A 23,643-nucleotide genomic window follows, 5' to 3' on the forward strand; every position below is an offset into this window, starting at 1 on the left:
GCGCTTTTTGTGTTCTCACAGTTCCCTGGTACACTGCATTTCCTCCATGTTTGTCATGAGTTGGTTCAACAAACAGTGCTTGGCAACAATAAATGGGAAGTTTATTAGTTACAGACTAAAGCCACGTTTCGATCAAAATGACATGCCTGTGGGAATTTCTTAAAAGAAATAAAAGATTCTTTCAGACTGAGGTTGCATGTATTCACCCTGGAAAAAGGGCAAATTTGTCCACTAAGTCAATGCTACAGATCTGTCTGAGGAGTGAGTTTGAACCACAATATAGAATCATAAGGGAAAAAGGTCAACTGTACTTCAGCTGCAGTCATGCAAATCTGCTATATGACACCTTCCCACAGGATTATGCTGAGGTGTGGATATTTTCATTTGTGAATCAGAAATCAGAAAATAACATCTGTCAGGTAAAAAAAATACTCATACCCTCTCAAAGGCAATTAACATCTGACCAAATGTACTTTTATAACTGCTAATATTCATTCTTCATGTCACCACTGAGATTATGGACTATCACTGTTCTTTGCAGTTGTAGCACAACCTTGTTCCCACTCTGTTCTTTACTTCCGTCCACAAAATCTGGGTGGGATTCGGGTTGATATTGTTCCAGTGCTTCCCAAGGCCCAATGTTTTCTGCAGACTGCCTGTTTTTCCTCCTGTATCTCATTGTAGTCCTAGGATCAACACCACTGCCATCTTAATGTATCCAAGGTCCAAGGTATAACACTAGAGCATAAGGCTGGTTTCCATGGACACTGACCAACTGAAGAAGGACTGAATTTTCTAAAGAAAACCTAATCTGTTTAAAGAAGTCAACCAGTGACACAAAAATGTAGTTGTTTGGACACAGAGGCCGCAATGGACCTTCCACTGTACCACACAACTGCAACATTTACGGTTTATTGCTTCCCTTTCTATGCATTTTCTCACCGTCTCCTACAGCCACTGTAAATTAAAAAACCCTCCAAAAAAAAAAAATCTAAATTTTCTCTACTAGCCATTAAAAATGTGTTAAAAGGGTAATCTGACCTGCACAGCAAAGGTCCCCAGAACAATAGAGCAGAAGATGGGATTGGAAAATATGCCGTCAAAGACATTTCTCTCTCCGTGGATCTTGCGAGCGTTGATCTCATTGAAAAGCTGCATGAGGACGAAGGTGTTGAAGATGATGGTGTAGTGCTCAGATGGAGGGGAGTGGAGCGGTGCATTGCGACCGCTGTCGATGTTAAATATCCGCTCGCCTGGAGGGTAAAGAACAAAGCAAGAAGAGGACATAAGAGCAGTAAAAACTCTAGTGACACATAAGCAGAACTATCTCCACAGTGCTGTGTCAGTTTAGTGGAACCATTATCATTTTTGGTAGAGGGTTAAAACAGCTTTGGTTTGTTTCTCTTATCTAAAGCTGCATAAAAGCCAAGTTTTTTTTTATTATTTATGGTTTAGTTGCAATAAAAACTGTCAACCTCACTATAAATTTTGACTAGCATATCAGTAGCATCCTCACCGTAAGCTACATGGATAAAGCACATAGTTCTCCTTTCTTGTGTTTAATTTTTAGTTAAAGCACTGAAATTTTGTACTCCACTTGTCCATGGACATCTGTAGTGGTCATGTACACAATGCCTCTGGTCTGCTGCACATGTATGAAAAAGGTCCTCCATGCTTGCTTCGAGTGGGTACTATAATTAGAACATCTACGCATCCACAATGCCTGTAGCTGTTCGTGTGTGCATTCTTAAAAGAGTATGACCGGGCCAATTACCAACAGGCAATGTCCGGTGAGTCAGACCACTGCTAGGCTGGCTTTGTGCTCATGTGTCTCCACAAAGGCATCTGTTATTCTATTTGTTTGTTTTTTTTTTAAATATAAGTAACTTGACATTCTCAGATTAAAAAACAATCTGCATGTCTCTACTCATAAGTCTGTCATTATGAGGACCAGCTTCAGTTACAAAAATGTGATTACAAAAATGTGATGATGTGGACAGTTCCTCCCTCACACACAGCGGTTAGGCATTTAGTTGTGATGGTTAAGGTTAGTGTGAGAGTCATGGGAATGCGTAATAGTACTGATGATCTTCACAAAGACAGAAGTTTGTGTGTGTGTGTGTTTATGTACCTATAAACAGCAGGGTGAAGATGATGACCAACTGGTACACTCCATGGCCCAGGATGTTCTTCATCATGGTCAGCGAGATAAGCGGGTTGTTCCGGCCGTAGGGTTTTCGTAGCAAGAGGGCCTCAGTGGGGGGCTCGGTGGCCAGGGCCAGAGAAGCAAACGTGTCCATGATCAGATTCACCCAGAGCATCTGCACCGCCTTCAGAGGAGAGTCCTGCAGAGACGTTTGCAACCAGAGGCCTGTGTCACAAGTCATTCTCAGATGAGTCTGGCTTCCTGGTGATGGTGTAGAAAGGCTGTTTTCCAACAGCGTGTGGTATGTGGTCAGTTTCAGCAAATCTGTCACATTATATAAGTTTGTTTATTTTATGTAGGCTTTGCAATTCAGTTAGTGCTATTCAAAATAAGGGTCCATAACACACGCTTTTACTGTCAAGAAGGGAAAGCAGAGTCAACGTTTTCAGTCATATATCAAATTCTGTTGGTCAAGTTCAGGTGTGTGTGCCTGTGCTCAGGCTTCCAATCATGATCTCGATCTTTTGACAAGCTGCAAAAAAGAAATATGAAGAAGTCATTATTTCATTAACTGGTTTAAAGCTAATAAACTAGCCTGTGTTGCCAGTAAAAGCTATGCTGCCGATGTTGTACAACCCCAGTTCTAAAAACACTGGGTCGCTGAATGATATATTAATAAAAAACAGCATGCAGTGCTGTAGTGATCGTGTTGATTCCTTATTGACACATTTTATGTTTGTGTTTTCTAATGCCTTATGTCTATTTTATTATCTAATTGTTCCTTTTCTCTTATTGTATATAACTTCTGAAGTCTTTTGCAATCCTTATCAGAGAAAGATTGTTTTTCTTTTTTCTTTTAGAAATAAGTCTTTGGAAGTGACCATCACAGATTCACAAAAATCATAGCGACATCTCAAAGCTCTCCTTTACCAAACCTACAATTAAGAGCTAAAGACTTCTAGTTCCGTTAGACTCTGACATTTAGACAGATTATTAATGACTAAGCACTCAATGTACTGTCTCTTTGGAAGAAAGTGTCCGTCAAATGACTAAATGTAGATAATGTGAATCACTGGCTAAATATGAAGGTTCAGTTGTGCTTTGTATTATTTCTCTCTCTAATGGTCCTCTCTTTATCACATCTTTAAATCTATCTTTGCAACTGTGACAATATTTAGATCAGGACAGGCAATGAAAACGATTAGTTTATGTTTTATATTTTGTCAGCTGGGAGAAAAGGGGTAAAGTTACTCATTATGTATTTAACTTCAAACAAAAAATATGTTGAAATATATATTATTTATCACAATGCTTGAATAAATACACACATATACAAGTGGATATTTCTTTCATATCGATGCATGTGAATCTCTCCAAGTGTGCATACGTAAGGTGGAGTAAAAGTACAATAAAAGAATTTAATCATTTGTCTTAGCAGATACGAGGTGAGTGACGTTTACGGAAGTGGCATCTGTGTGTCTGCAGTAAGTGTGTGTAGGAATGCCTGTGCGTCAGCATGTTGTGCATTAATAAATCTGTCCACCTGAGTGATGCAGGCCCCAGTGAAGGCCACGATGACAGCGACTATGTTGACCGTGAGCTGGAACTGCAGGAATTTGGAGATACTGTCGTAGACATTTCGTCCCCACATCACCGCCTTGACAATGCTGCTAAAGTTGTCATCGGTCAGGATGATGTCGGACGCCTCTTTAGCCACGTCTGTCCCTGCAATACCCTGACAAGAGATTGAGACAGAGTGAGGTGAGGACGACTCACAACGTGATTCATGTGAGCATTCAAGCTTCCAAATCACTTTGGAGTGCTACTGTCTCAATATCGTGTTGTTCTGCCTCTAAGCGCTACCACATGGCATGAGTAAGAGCTGTGGTCAAAAACAAACACATGCGATTCAACACTTGCTTTATAGCAAGTTGCAGAAAAGGGCCATTTCACTAGCTTTTTTCCCCATGTAGATCACTCCAAACTAGGTCCTGTAAGGAAGCCACAATAGGTAGAATTCAAATCTGGATTGAATTATCCTGCCGAGGGTATAAATTAATCATTCAATAATTTTTTTTAACGTACATATTTACGGTGCATTTATTATGAAAGGTACCTAACACACTTTACATCATTGATACATTAGGAGAGTAATTGCATTTTATGGTTTCTAAAACAAAAGCAACTGGAGAAGGGTATCAACATAACATAAACATTAAAAAGGTGAATAATATATCAGGTTACCATGGCAAAGCCCACATCAGCCTTCTTCAAAGCTGGTCCGTCATTAGTCCCATCCCCTGTTACTGCGACAACCTGCCTCTGTTCTATGACGGTGCTGTCAATGATGCCTGAACACACAAAGAAAAACAGGCTTAAAGCGTGTGTGTGCATGAAATTTTGTGTGTGTTTTGGTAAGTAACCGCAAGCCCCACCTTTAACCAGTGTGTGCTTGTCAGTCGGTGAGGATCGAGCCAGCACACGCAGCTTAGGCCAGATTTTATCAATACGCTCCTGTTCAATCTGTGAGATTGAGAGAAATTAGGGAAAGAGTGAGTGAAGAGGAACGCAGACAGAACCAGCTGAGTCGTCTTTCACTAGATGTCACTGTTGATCGTAGATGTTAAGCACTATACAAAGGTGTGATGGAGGAAAAAAGGATCAAAGGGGCTCTGTGAAAATGGCTCTTATATAGAGCTTGCTTTCATTCACTTTAAAATACTGTGTGTAAATTGTGATTATGCAAGCGCACTCTGTTTAGAGTGTAAATTTAAATTCATACTTCATAGAAAAGCAAAGCCACGGCACTAATGAGCTATCTATCCCATTAAGCATTCTGGTTAATTCAAATGATAAAACTAAATTGGTTAGATGAAAGCACTACCTGTACAAATGTTGCTTTTAATTCTGTTCACTACAGTGGATACAGTCACATCAGTACTAATCTATATGTTCGATATTCAAGAACATTTCAACTGAAATTTGTCTTCCTTGGAAAACTCTTTTCTGAAATGAACTTACATACACCTGCACGTTTTATTCTGATACATTCTCCATAACTGTAGATATTTTGGATAAAAACTTTTAATTGAAAAAATAAAAAATAAAAAGTACATAAAAAAACTTCCAAATTGCAGAACAGTAACGTAGATTTAACCTGAGGTTTCCAAACCTTTTGTCTTGCCACTCAATATTTCACAATATTTCAAAGTATTGTACCTGAAAAAAAGTGTAAAATACAAAATACAACAGGTCCGTGTAAAACAAATCCAGATGGATGGGCTTATGATGCAGTGAAGCTTGAATTTAGACAACACTGTCTCTGACACGATCAGGCTGCTGAGGTGGAGTACATCGATTCAGAACTAGATTACAGGCAACATTTTGAGCAATACGTGGATATAAAAGATCTAACCAGTGGATACATTTTTTATTGTAAACTATGCCGTCTTAAGGAGAACAACACTTTTATGAAGATGTTCTAATATTGTTTTTGTCTTGACTTTCTCATTTATTAGTTGGTATGGGTTGCTCAACCCTTAAAACACAAACAGGATGCTGTATGTAGTAAAAATACACAGCAAAGTTGTCGGCAACTCATCTCAAAGTATTTCAAAGCAGGAGCTTGAAGAAGGCCGAGTCGTTCCTGGCTGATCTCATCCATCCTCTGTCCAATGAATTACAGATGCTCCAGATACTCTCAGATACTTTTAGGTTGTATGTGCATACTTTTTGTATTTCCCTTGCATGTACGCATTGAAATGGAGTAAAGGTTTTGCACGATTCTGGTAAATTTTTTTCATGATTTCAAAACCTAATTTTACATACTTGCTGATTTTTAAAGTCATTTATATTTGGCTGGGAAGATAATCACATTTTTCTGTGTTGTGACTAACTTAGAACGCAGATTTATTTCTCATTTCTATTAACTATAAACAGCAGATTTATTTCTGTTTTTCTCTTTTAAACCATTTAATCAATTCAACTCAACACCATCAGATTTATTCAGTGACATATTAATGGTACTCTACACCTTGGGTGGTTATCAATTCATTAAAAAATTACATGCATTGAGATCTAGTGGAGCAAACTGCAGATTCCAACTAACTGAATAACCTCCACCAACCTGTAAACCACATAAAACAAACAGCCAAGTTTAGAGCCAGTTGTCCCTTCTTTTCTGTTCTTCTTTTGATTCTAAATTACTTTAGCAAAATCTTATTTATTAATATTACATTGAATTTATGTCAATAGATCACCCAAAATTTTAAACTCCGGAACTTGTCATATATTCCAGCAATAAAAATGTACTTAAGACCCCACCTTACCTCCCCTTTCTCGTTCCTGATTCGTCGGTTAAAATCTTTGCCTTCAATACAGATGAAGTCATCTCCAGGCTGTATGATGCCACATTTGGCAGCAATTGCTCTGGCTGTGTTTATGTTGTCACCAGTCACCATCCGCACTGTGATGCCTGCACGCTGACACTTACGGATGGCTTCAGGTACCTTTCACACAGAGACACAATGTCAATTGCTTTTAAAATGCAAGTTAAAGCACAAACTCACACACTTTGCAGTGGCCTACCTCTGGTCGCACAGGATCCTCTATCCCAACCACAGTGATGCAGGTCAACTCTGTCACTATTACTGCCTCATTGTCCCATTCTGGCTCTGGACTGGAAGGCAGATCACGGTACGCAATGCAGATGGTCCTCAACCCCTCACATGCCATTGGCTCAATCACCTAGTAATCATTATGGCAGCTATGATCAGAAAAAATCCACATCTCCACCCATCAGCCTACACACCATTTAGCTTCCTTGATACAAAATGTAAATTACACAATATCAAGCCTAAAGCAGTTTGAGGTTTACGTATGATTAATTCTATGTGAGGTAGCTGTAGGGAAAAAGACCCCCAGCCTACCACAGACATTAGACGAAATATGTGATTCAAAGAGGAGGTGACAGAAAGCTGCCACAATGCAAACGGAACTAATGAGATGGAACCAAGATGTGGAGGAAGCAGTTATTTTCAAACAGCACGTGTTCATCATGAGCCAAATTTAGGTCACTTAGCCTGTCAGTCAATTAAACAATGTGCAGTCTACACTCACTGAGAAAATATACAAATACATGTTTTGTTGCCTAATATTTCAGTTGCACCAAAGCTGATCTAGCAACGCCTTCATATGTATAACAGATATGGAATGTAAATGTCTGCCAAAGCTGATGTCACAGTTTTTGCTGGCACACTGTTTAGTCAGGCTTCAGGGGTTTAGTGTGACTGTAAATTTGGATGCTTATCTATAACATGTGAGAGATATTTTTGCTGGCAGATATTCAGGGTACAGTATGACCATAGTCAGTTTTCTTACAAGTGATTTCACAAAATAAGGCCCTAATTTAATAATGTCACAAAAGGTTTAGCAAAACTGCAGCAGATCTTTGTGGCAGAAGTGTGTGTGAAAGTCGTGGCTATCATGACAGTTTCTGGATGTAATAACTTAATCTTCTCATCGTTTTGTTTTTGGAGTGTTTACAAATGAGCTGTCGGTTTTTCAAACATTGCCTTGTATTTATCTTTGAAGCATAAAAGGTCATTCCTCATGAGTGAAATTACTGCACATGCATCAAAGAACGATTATTACATAAGAGAGGTCAAAATTAAACAGTGCAATATGTTCAAATTAGGCCAAACAATAATCTAAATGCAACTCTCAATGGCTATCCCATGAAAGCAATACAATATAAATTAATGGCATTGTGTGAAATATTGTGTAACAAATGTCATGCTGAGGGTATGATGAGAGAAATTATGACATTTTACCATCTTTGTAGAAAATATGAGGACAGATTCTGGGTTAAAATTCTATATTTCCTCCATCAAACATTAATTATATACCTTAGAATAAGGCATTTTAAATTTTAATAGTAAAATTTACCCCCATTGCATTTGAGTTCTGTGGGAGTTGAATTTTTTGCCGGTCAACTGTGGCCTGAAACCTGACACAGGGGGAGCAAAGAACATCTTAAGGGAAACTTTTCTGCTTGAATGGATTCATCTCAGTAGAGCGGGTTGTCCTCTAATGTGGCTCAGGACAGATTTGCATTCACACTGTTATAAGAGTGTTATAAGTGTTACAAACCACCTGATTGAGTAAATCTGTCATAAATCCCTCTTGAGTACATGTACTTCTATATTTAGTGCTGCCTATTGGTGATTGGATCACCCAAGATGCATGTTAGTTTTTAAAGTTATATACTGAGGATAACAACCAGTCTCACCTGTTTGACCATCTCATCTCTGTCACGTGGGCGGAAACTGCGTGGTTCTCCATTAGCATCTAAGATGTAGGAACACCTGGACAGAAACGTCATCAGAAAACATATCATCTTTTGTCTCTTATATTGAAACCTTCCATAAAGTCTAAATTCATTCTGATCTGGTTTTGCCTCTACTTATTAACCCAATTTCATGTCGCCCAGCACAGCCTCCACCTTTCTCATCTTTCTCCATCACTCACTTCTTCAGCATAATCTCAGAGGCTCCTTTGCTATAGAGACGGAAGGTATTGTCGGGCAGCTTGATCACTGTACTCATGGATTTACGCACGGAGTTGAATGTATACACCTGAGAGAGAGAGAGGGAAACGTGTCAAAAAGAAGACAAAGTTCACTTAAATATAGTATTTGAGTATTTTTGAAAGAAATGCCATTTGGATGTTTAATCTACTTTCCAAATGATCTTGAAACACATACAGAAGAACAAAACACTAACAAACATTACATACAGAAATACTCAACACAAATGCATATAGAGAGCTTGAACATCCCACTCCCATCAGCACTCCTCAACAACACAACAGAAAAATGATCAAATACATAAAGAAAAATTAGTAAATAACACACTGTGTCAACAAAATAATCTAGGAATTAAAGGTATTTGCAAGTATTTTTTAGATATAAATACAGACTAGAGGAAACAGCAAAAGGAAATGGATGTAAAAAAAAAAAAATTCAGGAAAGGTGATTCCAATCTGAAGGAGCTTTAAATTGGAACAACGTCCAACTTCTTTAAAAGGATATTGTGTGTCTGAGCATATGTGATAATGCTAAGGATCGGTTATTGTTTAAACTATGGGGAATGCTAAAATAATACATCTGAAAATAAACTGAATGAAAATGCTTTCTAGACTTAGTTTGAAGCAGTGAATCATTAATGAAACACTGGGAGGTTCTGTAGAGATTATTCAAAACAAACCTACAAAGAGAATGAATGAAAAAAAACAGCATTCAGAGGTCCAAGATGAGTGCTAGAGGTGTTTTAATAGACCGTACCTTTCTCTAATTTCAAAGATAAAGCAATTAATTAACCTGTTAAGTTACTCTTTTATAATACAATCAATGTAGGGCTCAAAGAAAGGTTCAGAGTCAGTCTAAAGTTCAAGATATAAATTATGTATCTTGCACATTAATATAGTACAGAACTTTTCTATCAACAAAATGTATCTATGAAATAACTTTTTGAGCAATCTAACATCAGACCGTAAGGTGTTATAGATTTGTAATATATCAGAATTGGACGTGTAAAAACAGTGCCATCACTAAAATGGTTAATGGAACAATTTGCACTTATATTTGGCAGATTTCAAAAAAGAAAAAAAAAAAACAGAAGAGGTCCGAGGGTGGAACCTTTTGGAACACCTTTTTCAACATACAGTAAATCAGACTAAAAAAAACTGAAAAACAACACAACACCAGAATGTATTAACTGAATGTGTAACTGTAGGTTTAAACCTGTATCGGAAATTATACTGACCTTTCAGTTGGTGTCTAAAATCTCCTAAATAGACTAGAAATCTGCTAATCCCACTTAATTTGAAAAGTGATTGTACTTTAACTTGTGTCAATTATACCATGCTATGAATATGACGATTTGATTAAAAGCTGAAAGAGGCAGGCAGCTCATGCTTGTCTAATAGTTTCAGCTTAGCAGAGATGCTATTAGTACAATACATCTGCCTCTGGAACTGTGGGTATACGTGTTAAGGTATACTTCTATTTCATAGAAGGAGGCAGAGTCTTTGTTCTTAGATATTTGTTTGTAAAGGTCCATGAAATTGCAAGTGTTGTACTATTTACTTAATAGTATTTACATATTTACATTACAAAAAAAAGATGGTTTCGGAGAAGCCACTTTTATCCCACTCCCACTGAGAAGCCCTGACTTTTCTGACTCATGTCTGGCTCATGTAACCAATGAGGAACATGAAAAGGCACACTAAATACATAACTTAGTATCAGGGAGGCTCAAAAGATAATAACCAACTTGATCAACTTCCTCTCAATGGATGATTACCATCTGTGCTTAGCCAAGGGCAACTATTAGTCTTGTCATAAGTAGTGTTAATTATGATCTTACTCTTTCTCTTTATTTTCAATTTGTCTCAGGGAGGGTTATAAAGGCCGTTTACAAATTATTGTTTCTCTTTATATGTGGGAAATTTATGCTGCTCTTATTTATGGGGCCTTGCACATAATGGTGAAATACAAAACTTAGTCTATTGATTTACTAATAGTTGTATTAATCCAAATAAATTGTGACTGAACCTTTAGCTAACTTTTATTGCAATATAAATAAATTAATGAAACTGCTGAGGATGGAAGTGATGGTTTATTCCCTACCTTATACAGTCTCTCCTCAGGGATTTGCTCCCTCACAGGGGTGTAGTCCCGCTGAAGGTCTAATACAAATCCCAGCAGGCCACACTCTGTTTTATTTCCCACCTGCTTAGCCAGACCCCCCTCCACATCAGGTGGCTGTGGGAGAGTAAGTTTGATGCAGTTTGGTGCAAAAAAAACAGAGGATGTAATAGAAAAGATTCAGTTATTCACAGTAAATTAACAACTACAGTTTGAAAAATACATAAAGTCAGGGGAGGATTTCTGTAGAACAATGGCATCTCTGTCTGTACATGACTCACTAAGATCTTGGAGGTGTAGGCGCTGTTAATGGCAATAGCATTGACTAACAGATCCAGAGACCGAGCGTTGATCTGTCCAGGATCTGGGATCACACGGTGGTGCACGTCACCTGGAATTTTAAATTTAGTATTAAACCAGCAACCTAACAATATATCATTCCTACATGCTTTTCTTTTTTGCATGTCCTGCTTTTATTCAATCAATAACCTGCAATGCAGTGGGATACCTCTTTTTTCGGTCTTAGCAGTACAATGTTTAAATAATGGCAGTAAAATTAACGTTTTTTCTTTTGTTTTCTGCTCACCGATGTAAGACTGGACCACAGTCATCCGATTGGTGGTGAGGGTGCCAGTTTTGTCAGAGCAGATGGCCGTGGCGTTGCCCATGGTCTCGCATGCATCCAGATGTCGTACAAGATTATTATCTTTCATCATTTTCTACATATGAGATATTGAAAGAGAGCAGAAGGGTGTGTGAGGGGTGGATGATAGGGGATGGGAGGCGGTGAATGATGATGGATAGAAGTAGCATAGCAGAACAGAGAAAGATGGATTGTTGGAGGTAAGAAAAGAAGAAAGGTGATTACTCAATAGCTGCAACATATGGGTGCTTCTCCATTTTAAGCCCACACTACAGTGGACTTGCCATCAATCTGAATACAAACTAACAATTTCTTTTAGATATATAGATGAACATAAGAGCAGAATTAATTTATAATAATATTAGAAGGTTTAACCTCTAAATTGGTTTTTACTTCATTTCAACTTCTTTAGAGGCTTATAAATAAAGGCTTTTGTGACAAGTGAATAATCTGTCGAGTTTATGGAAGTTTCCAGGAGGCTGTTTTCAAATGATATCGATGTTTTCGAATGTTTTCGTCTTAAGACACGGAAACAAACCCCATTTATTTACATTTCCCATTAATCTTAAACTTATCTTTGCTTGAGAACACTTGAGGCCATTTTATTTTTTCTAAAAATAGCTATTACTAAATTTATGCTCAAGTGTCTTTTTTTATGAGATTGGCAAATAAGAAGATTAAAATCAAAATATGTGTTCAAAAATATTTGGAACATCATTTTATCTGCTTTTTTGGCATTCTTCTATGAGCATATTTAATAAGACACTTCTCTGAGCTCATCAGACAGTATGGGAACAGAGGGAAAGAGCTACACCTGCTCTCCACAAATTAATCAAATTCCATAAATCCATTTGTTCATCTGCAAAAAAAATTAAGTGAAAATAATACTTCTTTACTTCCTGGAGTTATTGTTTGGCAGCAACAACAGTGAGAAGACTCCAGGTCACTGTTACTGCAACTGCCAAATAACTGTGAATATTATAGAACCATTTTGTATGGATTAAACAAATAAAGTACAGTATTCATTTGCGATATTTAAACCTGATGACAAGAGACATAAGAGAAGGTATGAAGGCTTTTCTTATAAATCTCAGTGGGAAAAATATGTCTCAAAAATATAAAGGTTTCCCTTCTGATAAAACATGCAAGAGCTGGGTACAAGGGAGCTTTTACTCCCACTCTCACTTCTGCTCAGAAATCTCATCTGGATTTCGACAGTTGGACACTAAGACGACTTTGATCAGCGAGAATTCAAAGAGAACGGCAAAGACTGAAAAAAGACGGCAGGCAAAATTAGGACTTTTCTCTCATCAGATTGGTATATATTCTGTCATGTGCATCACGTAATACTGGGTAAAGGACAGACCCTTGATGTCCACTGACTACCCATTAAATAAAACAGATGAGTGGGTCTACCTTGACAGAGTAAGCCAGAGAGATGGTGACAGCGAGAGGTAAACCTTCCGGGACAGCCACCACCAACACAGTGACTCCAATGATGAAGAACTTGACAAAATACTGGACGTATATTGGAGTGCACTCCGGCAACCATGTACTTCCTGCAACACACAGCAAACTGCATTTCAAAGCCAAACAAACACTCCTTTTAAAGTAATTTTCAGAGCAGAAAATATTAAAAGGCTGGTGTGAGTTAAATGTGGAGGGAAGAGAGAGAAGTCACACAGAAATGTAAAGTTTCATACAAACAGACCTTGAACAACAAACGTGTTGATGACGAAGTAGAGCACCAGAATGATGACAGTGATGGCCGACATCACCAAACCTGTGAATAAAAAAAAAAAAAAAAAAAAGAATAATTCAGTTTACATTCAGTTAAATATTCAGTAAGCGTATCGACAATATGGACAGACAGAGACTGCAGACAGAGAGGTAACAGTAAAGGAGGAGGATTATAGAGCTAGTTAACAACAGATGGTGTAATTCTGGATATGTCACGTCTCAGCACCCTAGATGTTAAACTGTTTGTTGTGAGTTCCTGTCCACATTTTGTGAAGATATGTTGCTTATTTTCTTTTGGAGATTAACAAATATTGGTAATGTAGCCCTTCAACTGGGCGAATGTGGGTCATTTGACATGTAGATGATGACGACTTCTTTATCTCCAAAAGAACACCAGTACTTCATCTAAGCAAAGTGAATGGGTACGATCAATAAGAATGATTGGGATTGGGCCTTAATATGTCCCAGAGCAACTTGCTGGAAGTTGATAAAACAGTGGGAGGAGATTAGCCACTGCTGGGGAGGAAAGTGTGTCTGAGGTAGAAGACAACATCAGGATCAAAATCCTCTGAGTGAAGGCTATCTCAGTGAAGGAACCACAGCTTTGTCAGATAAGTTTCAAAATAGACTGAGTTCACACTTCATTTTATGTTGTTTTTATTCACAAGTCATTTTCTTGGCAAAAATCTAATATTTGGGTCTACAAGAGAATCTGAAGCTTTTGGGACTGTTGAGGGACCCTTCCCTAATTTCTGTCGTGACGGCCAGTGCTTCTCCCCCAGAGTGCCCTGACCGGGACACCAGCAAAAACCAGAGTAGTGCATATGCATGAGGTGCAGGGAAATGCACTGCAAAAACTTCACTTCTTTTGTACAACTCAGGCCAGTGTTTCCCTCAACTACCCAGCATGTTTTTCATGTTTCCCTGCTCCAGCACACCTGATTGACATGAATAGGTCTTCCTCAGCCTTCTGCAGAGCTTAAAGAGCTGAGGCACCGACTAAATTATTTCAATCAGGTGTGTTGGAGCAACATATGATAAACATGCAAGGCTGTGTGCTTTGAGGACCTGTGATGTAAAACACTGACTCAGGCTACACTAGAATGCTTGAAAGTAGTCTTTCTGATCTTATGTAAAGACTTTAGGTGCTTTAAAAGGCACTCAAACTGCCTGACGTCATATCGAACAGTTAATTTCTTGCCCACGCAGCCGAAGTTGCTCGTCAACTCAAGCATGCTTACATCTAGAAACTCGGTCATAAATTTGACAATGCAACTTTCCACAGAGTGCAAGAGATTCATCATTCCCTCTTTTACCTGTGATCACATTCCATCCCATGAGATCATCTTGTACTCACGTCTGTTTTTTCACTATACTTCCAAAGTTTCTGCACAAACTTCCTGAGTGACTGCTAAAAGAGCTTACAAACCAGACCAGTTTATTTGTAATGAGAGTCGCGTACCTGCTTTGCCGATCTGAACAGCCAGTTTAGTGAGCTTGCCCTGCAGCACACTCTTCTCCTTCTTTGGAACGTTGGTCTTCTTCTTCTCTCTGTCCTCCACCTCACCTCCCTCTGCACTCTTCAGGGGTTGCATCTCCATGGCAACACCCCCATCCTGCTTCTTGGCTGAAAAAACATTTTACAGAACACTCACTTCAGAAGAGCAACTGAAAGTGAGTTATGCTCATCCAACATGCAAACTGAGCTCAATGTGCACACACGTCACAATGTTTTACCTTTGTTCTGATTGTTCTCAACAGCTCCGTCAGGCTGTTTTCCTGAGAGAAGGGGAGGTGAGTTAGACAGGCGTGAAGGAGTTAGTGCATAATTATTGTATGTATAATTGGTTCATATTTCTGATTTAGGGACAGCCACACTCTTCCAGAAACAGAAAACCACACAGAAACAATACTAAAGGGAAGGATAGTAAAGGCACACACATCCTCATACACCGGGTCAAGAGACTGAAACATTTTTAGATGTATAAGTCCATCAGAGGTTACTGTCACTTTCACTGCACTGTGTACACTGTGGGGTCCATTCACTGACTGAGGAAAGGGGCGGGGCAGACAACTTTACGCTCACATACCATTGGTGACTGTGCTGTTACTGGCATCTGTAGAGATGGGCAATTGAGTACTGTCCTCTGTTTTGGGGATGTGTGAGGGGAGGAAGGTTTTGGGGGGGAATTTGGCAAAAAGGGAAAAACAAAGAGAGTAAAAAAATGGGAAGAATAAAAACCTCAAGCAGTGAATGTGATTGTACGCAAAACTCCACAAACGGTGTTTGTTGAGATGACTAAAGAATGAAAAATTTCACAAATATAAACTCAATGCCAAAAGAAAAGACAGAAGAGTAAACAGGCCCATAGAAGACACATTGCATGAGGAAAAGCTAACATATTATGGTATTTGTAGAGGTCTTATGAATAATATATTAGCTCCAGTAAATGACTGCCTGAATGACCCAGCCCACTGAGGCTCTTGTGAGATTCAGCTAATACTTTGGGAACAGAATAAGGATGATAGATAATAAGAATATTCCTCTGATTAGATAAACATCATTAGCTAATCTGGGGCCGTCTGTTGCTGCGTTTCAGGATGATGTTTTCTCATGATGTTTTTCAGGATGCCAGCAATACCAAACACATTCCCGTGCAGATGCGGGAGCTGCAGTGGACGCGTGCAATGCTAACGATATTAACCTTAAGTGCTTCTGAAAGTATGCTCGGCCTCTGTTGTGTGCAGCTCTGCTCTAACTGCAGGGCCCTTCCAAAACAGATTTCAGCATAGACTAATGCTTCATGCATTGACCAACCAACGCTCTTCCCTGAATCTCTCCCTGCCTGTATCCCCCCCACCTCCTCCTCCATGCTCTTTCAATAATTGATTGAATCTGCAGCCTCTCTCACTCTCTCAGATTAGGGGAAGGTAGGAGAAACAGGGGAGTGCAAAGGCAGATGCAGGAAAGTAAAAGAGGGCACGATAGAGGGGTAAACAAGACACCAAGGATAGGCAGAGAAAAAGTGGTGGTGGGAGGGGAGGTATGAAAGTGTGAGACAAGAGACAGGGGGTGAAGTGAGGGATGGAGAGGATGTGGGTAAAATTATCTGTGAGGTTAAACTGGTGCGTTTCCTGTTGAAGCTCTTATCTGAAATCAGAAAGGCTTCAAACTATCAAGCCACATGCGCATGTTGCAATGTGTCAGGATGGATGGATTATGAAACAACAGGCTTCTGGGCACAGATTTGACAACCCCCACCACCCCCATCCCATTCCATCCTATCCCACCCCCACCACAGTGGCATGACAATCAGATAGTAGGAAACACAAAACAGCCACAGATGTCATTCATAGTTTTAGTCCTCTTTATAGTTTTCCATCTCTTTTTGGTAATGTTGTGATGTCTTTTTGGCTGTCTTGCATTACTTTGTTGTCAGTTTGTTTTTGTCTTTTGCTCTGCTTTTTTCTGAGCTCATTTTTGTGCAAACTGTGGTTATTTCAAATTTTTTGTGCACGTCTATGGTCATTTTATTGTCGTTTTGTCCCTGTAGTCCTTCTCTGTAGTGCTTTTGCATGTTTTGACGAAGAATTTAGTAATTTGTTGGTCCCTCCCTATAGTGATTTTATTCCTTGTATGCTTGTTTTATGCCTCTTTTTGTGCCTCCATGTATTTAATTTTGGTTCTTGGTGGTCTTTTTGCAGTCACTGTGTGACTCTTTGCATGATATTGTGGTTTTTCTTTTTTTACTTAGTAGTTATAATTTCTTTATCCTTTTGTTTTCCTCAGTAGTCACCTAGTGTCTCTGATCTTTCTGTATCTCTTTTGATTATGTGTCTTTTTGGAGGTGTTTTGTGTCTCTTTGTGGTTGTTCTGCATTCTCTTGTGGTTGATTTATATCAGTTGAGGTTGTTTTATGCTTCTTTGTGTTTGACTTTTTAGTTATTCTATCATCTGTCTGTGGTTATTTACTTATTTTGCCTCACCTAAAGGCAATTTTGTGACTCATAGTGGTCTTCATTTTGAGTCTATTTATCATTGTGTGTTTTCAGGGTTGTTTGGTATCAGTTGTGATTTCTATGATTCTTTTGGGGTGTTGGAGTTGGTTTGTGGTCATTTTTTCTCATCTCACTGCAGTAATGTTATGTCTCTGTGGTAGTTCCTCGTCTCTCTGCAGTAATTGCATTTATAGTCATTTCAAACAAGCAGTTTTGTCAATGGGCCCTAAAACATATACCCAGAAGGCCTGTTTAGTAATCCGTCCTTATGTTTACATATACGTTAAGCAGTATGAAATAATTGTCCATGGAAATAGTGGAAACATATTACAGGATTATCGTTTAACTTATGTTCAATGTTCTACTCATTTGCTTCCAAAAAAATAGCCTAAAAAAACATTATGTTTATCTCTATACAAACAGACAAAACTACAAATCATTCGTTCTCTAGGCATAGTCTTTATCTAAAACACTATTTCTGTCTCTCCACTGAGTAACTTACCTTTCTTCTCTTTCCCATCTTCCTCCACATCTCCAGCACCAAGCAGGGTGAAGATGATGCCCGTCTGCGAGTTGACACCGACAGCTGTCACCAGCATCCTGCCAGAGCCCTCCATCACATGGGTACCTTAACATCCAAACACGCAGGTTCAGATTCACTTAAGAGATGACTGGTGCTTACAAAATGCCACACTGACCAAGAATGTGTAATCCTGCAAATATGTGACATGTCAACACCCAACAAGATGCTCTTCTCTTTCCACCTGAGGGGACAGAAGTGTTGTGTACTGAGTAAAAGTGTAAACTTGGGTTTTGATTCTTGGACTTGTGGTTTAACCTTTTTAAGACATGAAGGAAAAAAGCTTAAAGGACTTGTCTTAGTGACGCATGAGTGTCAATAAATATGATATTGTGTGTTTTTTAAATAAAAACCTGAAAAATGAAAGCCTGAAAAAACCCCATTTATGAATAATAAACCAGGAGGCACAATATCTTCCAAGCATGATGTAGACATGCTGCTGCTGGGTCAAGAATGAGATGAAGACAATTTGGTCAAGTTTTGGTCATCCTAAAGTCGTGATAATCATCACCTTTCAATATTCACATTTGGCCTCTATCAGCTTCTTAGAATTAAAAAAAAAAAAAAAGAAACAAATGGGTTGAGATGTTTCTACTTTTCTTACCTGCATATTTAACTGAAAACTGGCTACTAAAGTTTCCAGAAGAATGAACTAAAAGGCACCTAAACAACCCTGAAGTTTTCTCAAGTGTTCCGGGTCTTTGACAATTATCTATGGACTTTTTTACAGTAAGAAACAGAAGCAAGTGAAAACATGAATATGTGAAAGTGGTATAGAAATATTACAATAAAAGCACAATGTCTACAAAAAGTCTAATTAAATTGAATCCATCTGATCCAGGCAGTCATTTGATCTTGTGTGGTGAATTATAAGAGTAGGATCATTAAGTTTTAGACACAAAATTTTGCTGAATTAAGAGAGACACCAACAAAGTGAAAAATGCTGCAATGGCTGTTGCTTATACCTCAATCAGTCTACTGTAGGAAACCCACACAAGCAAATAATTCACTTCTCTGTCCATATACTGTAAGTTAAGATACCGTGAAATGTGGCAAAATGTGGCAAAATGTGGCCAAAATTGGCAACAAACAACAACAGATTAATCAAATATTGAAATCATGTTGATAATACTGTGATTTGATCTCAGCTGATAAAATCAAAAAATTATTGATTGCATATTGGGTTTTTTGTACAATGTTAACAGTTGCTGTTGCCTCTTATCTCAAGTGTAATCCAAACACCAAAGGAAAAGGAGAAAGAAAAACTAATTACAATCTAGCAATATATATGTATATTTTTTTGAATAATTACTCTCTGAAAAGCAACAGTTTTCGCCATATAGCATTAGAGCCTGAGCACAACGATTCAGAAACAGACCAGTTTAAAAAGTCCAGTTCAACTATGTGACACTGCATTTCTGCTGATTGATGGTCCTAAATGCTACTAATTGGAACTTAAACCGGTAAGTTATTTTGACCTGTTGCCTTCATTAGTTGCAACATGTTCCTCCAGCTTTGTCTCTTTAGTACTTTATGCTTTTCCATCCCAACCTTTTTTTTTTTTTTTTTTTAAATGTGTTGCTGCCATCACATTCAAGCTGAGCTGATATTTTTCCATGAAATAGTAAAATGTCTCCCTTTGTTTTGTTTTTTTATATATGCTTCACGAAAATACATTTTTCTTTATCAATGCCTGGTGCCAGAATGTTTTTGACAATCAAATATTTGGATGTGTAACCACTTCCACTTCTGGAATTATTTTAGCTGAACTTCAGTTCTGCATTTATACCACTGAAGTTGTCCATCATCTAATTACATCATCAGAAAGAGAAGGGTCACTCCAGGATGTAATCATCAAAGGACAGACATGACCTGTCAACACCCTTTGTGCTGTACAGATTGTAGAGCTCTCTGGGGTCATTTCTTAAATATCAGGTTGTGTGAATTAAAACTGACTTGACTTTTTATAGAACCAAAGTGGAAGAGTGCCATAATTAAAAATGTGAAATCACACCTGAAAGCAGCATGGGGTCCTTATCCACAGATTTGCGTACGTGGTCAGACTCTCCTGTGAGGGAGCTCTCATCTATCTTCAGATCGTTGCCTTGAACCAAGATACCATCAGCAGGCAGCAGGTCCCCTGAACACAAATGTGCACAGATCAGTGTTTAAGTCACCTTATTCGAGTGTCCTTTATAGTTCAAGTCATGTCATGTATTTATTTATCTTATCTCTTCGGGCTATATCAGATAGCACTAACCAATACATACTACAGAAATAAGCAGTACATTTTTAAGAGGAAGCGTCAATGCTAAGAAACGTGAAATTTACAAAGCGATTGATCAAAAACAATAAACATACGAGCAAAATTCTTATACAGCTTTTATAAGGGATTTAGATGCGCAGTTTATAAACTCAACAACCCTTTTAGTTTATCTGTAAATACGCAGTTTGTGGTATATCTGGATGGAAGCAGGATGGTTGAATTTAAGTTTCATATCATACACATGGTGACTAACTCCTTCCTATTTGGGTAAAATTGTCCTAAAAGGCTTATCCATGACATAACAGGAATAAAATTAGGCGTTGTTCTACAACCATTTGGAGAAAATGCTTGATTTTTTTTTTTAAATCTAATTTTAAAGCTAATACTTGAAACTCTCTCCCCAAACAGTCACAATAACTATGAGTGTCACTGGAACTGAGTAGCAGCTGTTGAAAACGATGAAGAAATAATAAATTGTGTCAGTTTAAAACCTTTTCGGGTAAAAGATGCCTGTAGACTAGTGGGATATTGGATGGAAAACATGGTTAAACCACAGCTGGATGCCTTAATATGTCTCAGTTAAATAACAATCGGACAAAAAATTATATTTTTACAGCTTTTTCTGAATGTAAGTCAAGATGAACTCCAGAAATGATTCAACAGAGTTGACAGAAATATCAATTCGACTGACATTTGTCTGATTTTACTCCCTACGTTCGTCATCGTTGCACAGATGCATCAGTCTTCAATAAGCTCATTTACTGTGCAGCAGCGTAAACAAGGTAGAAGAGAGGAAAGTACTTTTGTGTGATACAGATACTAGTTGGTTATTTCAACCTGTACATGGAGGCTCCTACGGTCTCAATTGTGGAATCAAAATAACTTGTTAACATGATGGACAATATGTCGTGAATCATGAAATTCTTCAAATGAAAAACAAGAAAAAGTCACAAAGGAAAGCTAATTTGCATATTCACAGATCCAAGAATAATAAATAGGGAAAAAGGTCAGAGTTACATCTTAAGGCATAAAGGAGTCTTTGTCACTGAAAAGTCTAAGTATATCATTTCGAAGAGTTAGAACATAACTCCCTTAAATTATTTTGTCATTTCTTAATTAATTGTAATTTTAAATGTTTCTTCCTTAAAAAAATAAATTACTTAAGAAAATATTTTCATACTTGTTAAACTGGTTTCTCTCTTTGCATTTAAGTTATATTTACATGGAAATATATCAAATTCAAGAGTTCACAAACTTTCAAGCACCGCTGTAGTTCTCATGAGCTTCAAGGGTAAAACTTCTGAGGAATCGACTTTTACATTTTCTTTATTGGTGGTCAGCAGTTTAGCTTGTTTTAGCTTGTGTGACGTGTACTTCAGTGCTGATTTGCTTACCATATTTGACCTGAGCCATATCTCCCACCACCATGTCAGCCACCGGAATCTGGATGACATTTCCTTTCCTCACAACAGTAAACCTCTGCTCTTGCTCGATCCGACTCTGCAGACCCCGGAACTGCTTTTCTTTGGACCAGTCGTTAAACGCCGTCACCAGGACGACGCACACGACAGACAGCAAGATGGCGGCACCCTCAATCCAGCCAGCATCAGCCTCACCTTCGTCCTCTACTCCCCCTGAGCCTTCTCCACACGCTGAACAGAGGCACAGAGATAAATGTTAGATATTAAAATCAAGCCTTAATGATATAAAATCTTGGGTAAAATGTCCAGTGTAAGACACAAATATTGGGTCATCCACCATCAGAATTGAAGGATGACAGACTTCTGACTCAGAAATCCATTTCAGTATACATAGACACAAACAATGTGAAGATCAAATGGTCTGCCTTTGACTTTAGTTACCACCATTTACAATTTATAACGAAAAACGTTGACCAATGTGACAGAAAACCTCTACTCTATTGCAACATTGTATAGTTTGCATGTTCTGCTGTTACCTTTGTGCACTTTGAGGTTTCAGAGCCACTGCCCTCCATGTTTGTTGTCTCTTTGTTTACTCAAACCACTTCCTCTCTGGCAGGACCCTTCATAGCGGTAATAAACAGATCTGTAAGCTGCAACATGCTGCCTTTTCCCTGCTTTTGTCTGTTGTGCTGATATGCTTTTAGGTCACAACGCACGAGTGATTTATAAACACAAAAATTTAAGTTGCTTGTTAAACATTCTAAACTAATAACTTTGTCTTTCACAATACCTATTCCAAAACACTTTGCGCACTGTGTCAAATGTTAATAGAAACAGAATACAAACAGCTGTAGGAACATGTACTAACTAAGGTCACTTGCAACATGTAGGAAGTAGTAGGAAGTAGGAAAGAGCACCTTAGAGAAGTAAAGTCTCTCAGAGGCAAAGAGATTCATCAGCTGCAAGAGACTGTATCTAAAATATAGGGCGCAATGTCGGAAAAATCTTACAAAATATTAAGTATTTTAGGTCATTTGAGTCTGTCTGCACTGCATAAACAGTGTTACAGATGGAATGTTTCTCCTGATTTAAACTTAAAGCAGGTTGGTTAAAAACAGTTCTTGCTGTAATCCTATGCTGATGCCACCACACTAATAATGGACACTGTCAGCACTCAATAGTTTTTAGAAAAATGTTAACCCTGCATGGTGAAGGCACCTACTCTTTCTTGTTGCTGTGCATTGTCAAATATGTGAAACTTAGCATGCTAAATCTTTTTATTTTGAATTCCTACTTAAACTTAAACAACCACCATCCAACTGACGATGAGTTGTTAACAGGGTTCTATATAAACTAATAGGTCTGTGACATTCTTCTGACAGAACCACCACCACAGACCACCTCCACAGGAATTTCCTTAATTGTTTTACTCTGCAGTCATGCCAACCTGTGTTTTTGGTTCCTTCTACTTTATTTTATTGGCTTTTTTTCCAGTCAAACTTGAGTGGTTGGAAAAGCATTCCCAACTCCAATCTTTGGAGCATTGTGTGTTTGAGACTGTTGCTGCCCAGGTGTGAGAACATCTGGACAGATAGTGGATGGCAAACAACAACACAGTTTCTGATAGGAAAAATAAATATATGCATCATATTTGGTTTTATTTGTCAAATCAGAAAAACTGCAGGAGACTTTCTACTTGCTCAACCACAACATTTAGTTAGTTCATGTCAAGCTCTGTTTGAAATGTAGAATGGAAAAAGGCCAACAGACCACAAGGAAGAGAAAGTAAAGAAAACACAAAGAGGACAAAACAGTCATCCACTCCACCGTATATATGAATGAGTCTGCTTTGGGTATATGGTTGAAGGGATTTCCTTGTTTAGAAAGAACATGCACCAACAGTTTTTCCACCTCGTTTTACATTATTTGTAATGTTCAAAAAAATCTAAATAATAAGCCAGTTTTTCCCCCTGATATTTGAACACAGAAAACTTTGATCCTCCAGCTCTGATTGGCAGTGAGTGTGCTGTGCTTGGGGATGCAAGCATAGGCAAAACTCTATTTTCCTTTCATCAAAACAAGTCTACAAGCAGCGCATCTCACTTGGAGGCTCTGAATCAGCCATCACCAACAAAGAG

The 23,643-nt window shown here is 38.3% G+C and overlaps 1 protein-coding gene across 3 annotated transcripts in view; it reads right to left on the reverse strand.

The window, feature by feature from the left end:
• The window catches only part of atp2b3b (ATPase plasma membrane Ca2+ transporting 3b), a 57,106-nt gene that overhangs the window by 20,918 nt on the left and 12,545 nt on the right, over positions 1-23,643 (reverse strand). For all 3 annotated transcript variants that reach the window (XM_072366659.1, XM_072366661.1, XM_072366660.1), the window contains exons 4-22: positions 21,476-21,733; positions 19,830-19,955; positions 17,738-17,863; positions 14,974-15,015; positions 14,699-14,863; positions 13,208-13,279; positions 12,913-13,055; positions 11,440-11,572; positions 11,135-11,244; positions 10,836-10,970; positions 8,675-8,781; positions 8,436-8,511; positions 6,734-6,892; positions 6,475-6,654; positions 4,582-4,669; positions 4,391-4,497; positions 3,690-3,881; positions 2,132-2,345; positions 1,042-1,253 (exon numbers count right to left, since the gene is read on the reverse strand). In XM_072366659.1, the coding sequence (XP_072222760.1) occupies positions 1,042-1,253; positions 2,132-2,345; positions 3,690-3,881; positions 4,391-4,497; positions 4,582-4,669; positions 6,475-6,654; positions 6,734-6,892; positions 8,436-8,511; positions 8,675-8,781; positions 10,836-10,970; positions 11,135-11,244; positions 11,440-11,572; positions 12,913-13,055; positions 13,208-13,279; positions 14,699-14,863; positions 14,974-15,015; positions 17,738-17,863; positions 19,830-19,955; positions 21,476-21,733 (2,645 nt within the window). The remainder of the gene's footprint in view (positions 1-1,041; positions 1,254-2,131; positions 2,346-3,689; positions 3,882-4,390; positions 4,498-4,581; positions 4,670-6,474; positions 6,655-6,733; positions 6,893-8,435; positions 8,512-8,674; positions 8,782-10,835; positions 10,971-11,134; positions 11,245-11,439; positions 11,573-12,912; positions 13,056-13,207; positions 13,280-14,698; positions 14,864-14,973; positions 15,016-17,737; positions 17,864-19,829; positions 19,956-21,475; positions 21,734-23,643) is intronic.

This window comes from Leuresthes tenuis, unplaced genomic scaffold, assembly GCF_036924035.1.
Source record: "Leuresthes tenuis unplaced genomic scaffold, fLeuTen1.0.hap1 SCAF_16, whole genome shotgun sequence".
Taxonomy (NCBI): Eukaryota; Metazoa; Chordata; class Actinopteri; order Atheriniformes; family Atherinopsidae; genus Leuresthes; species Leuresthes tenuis.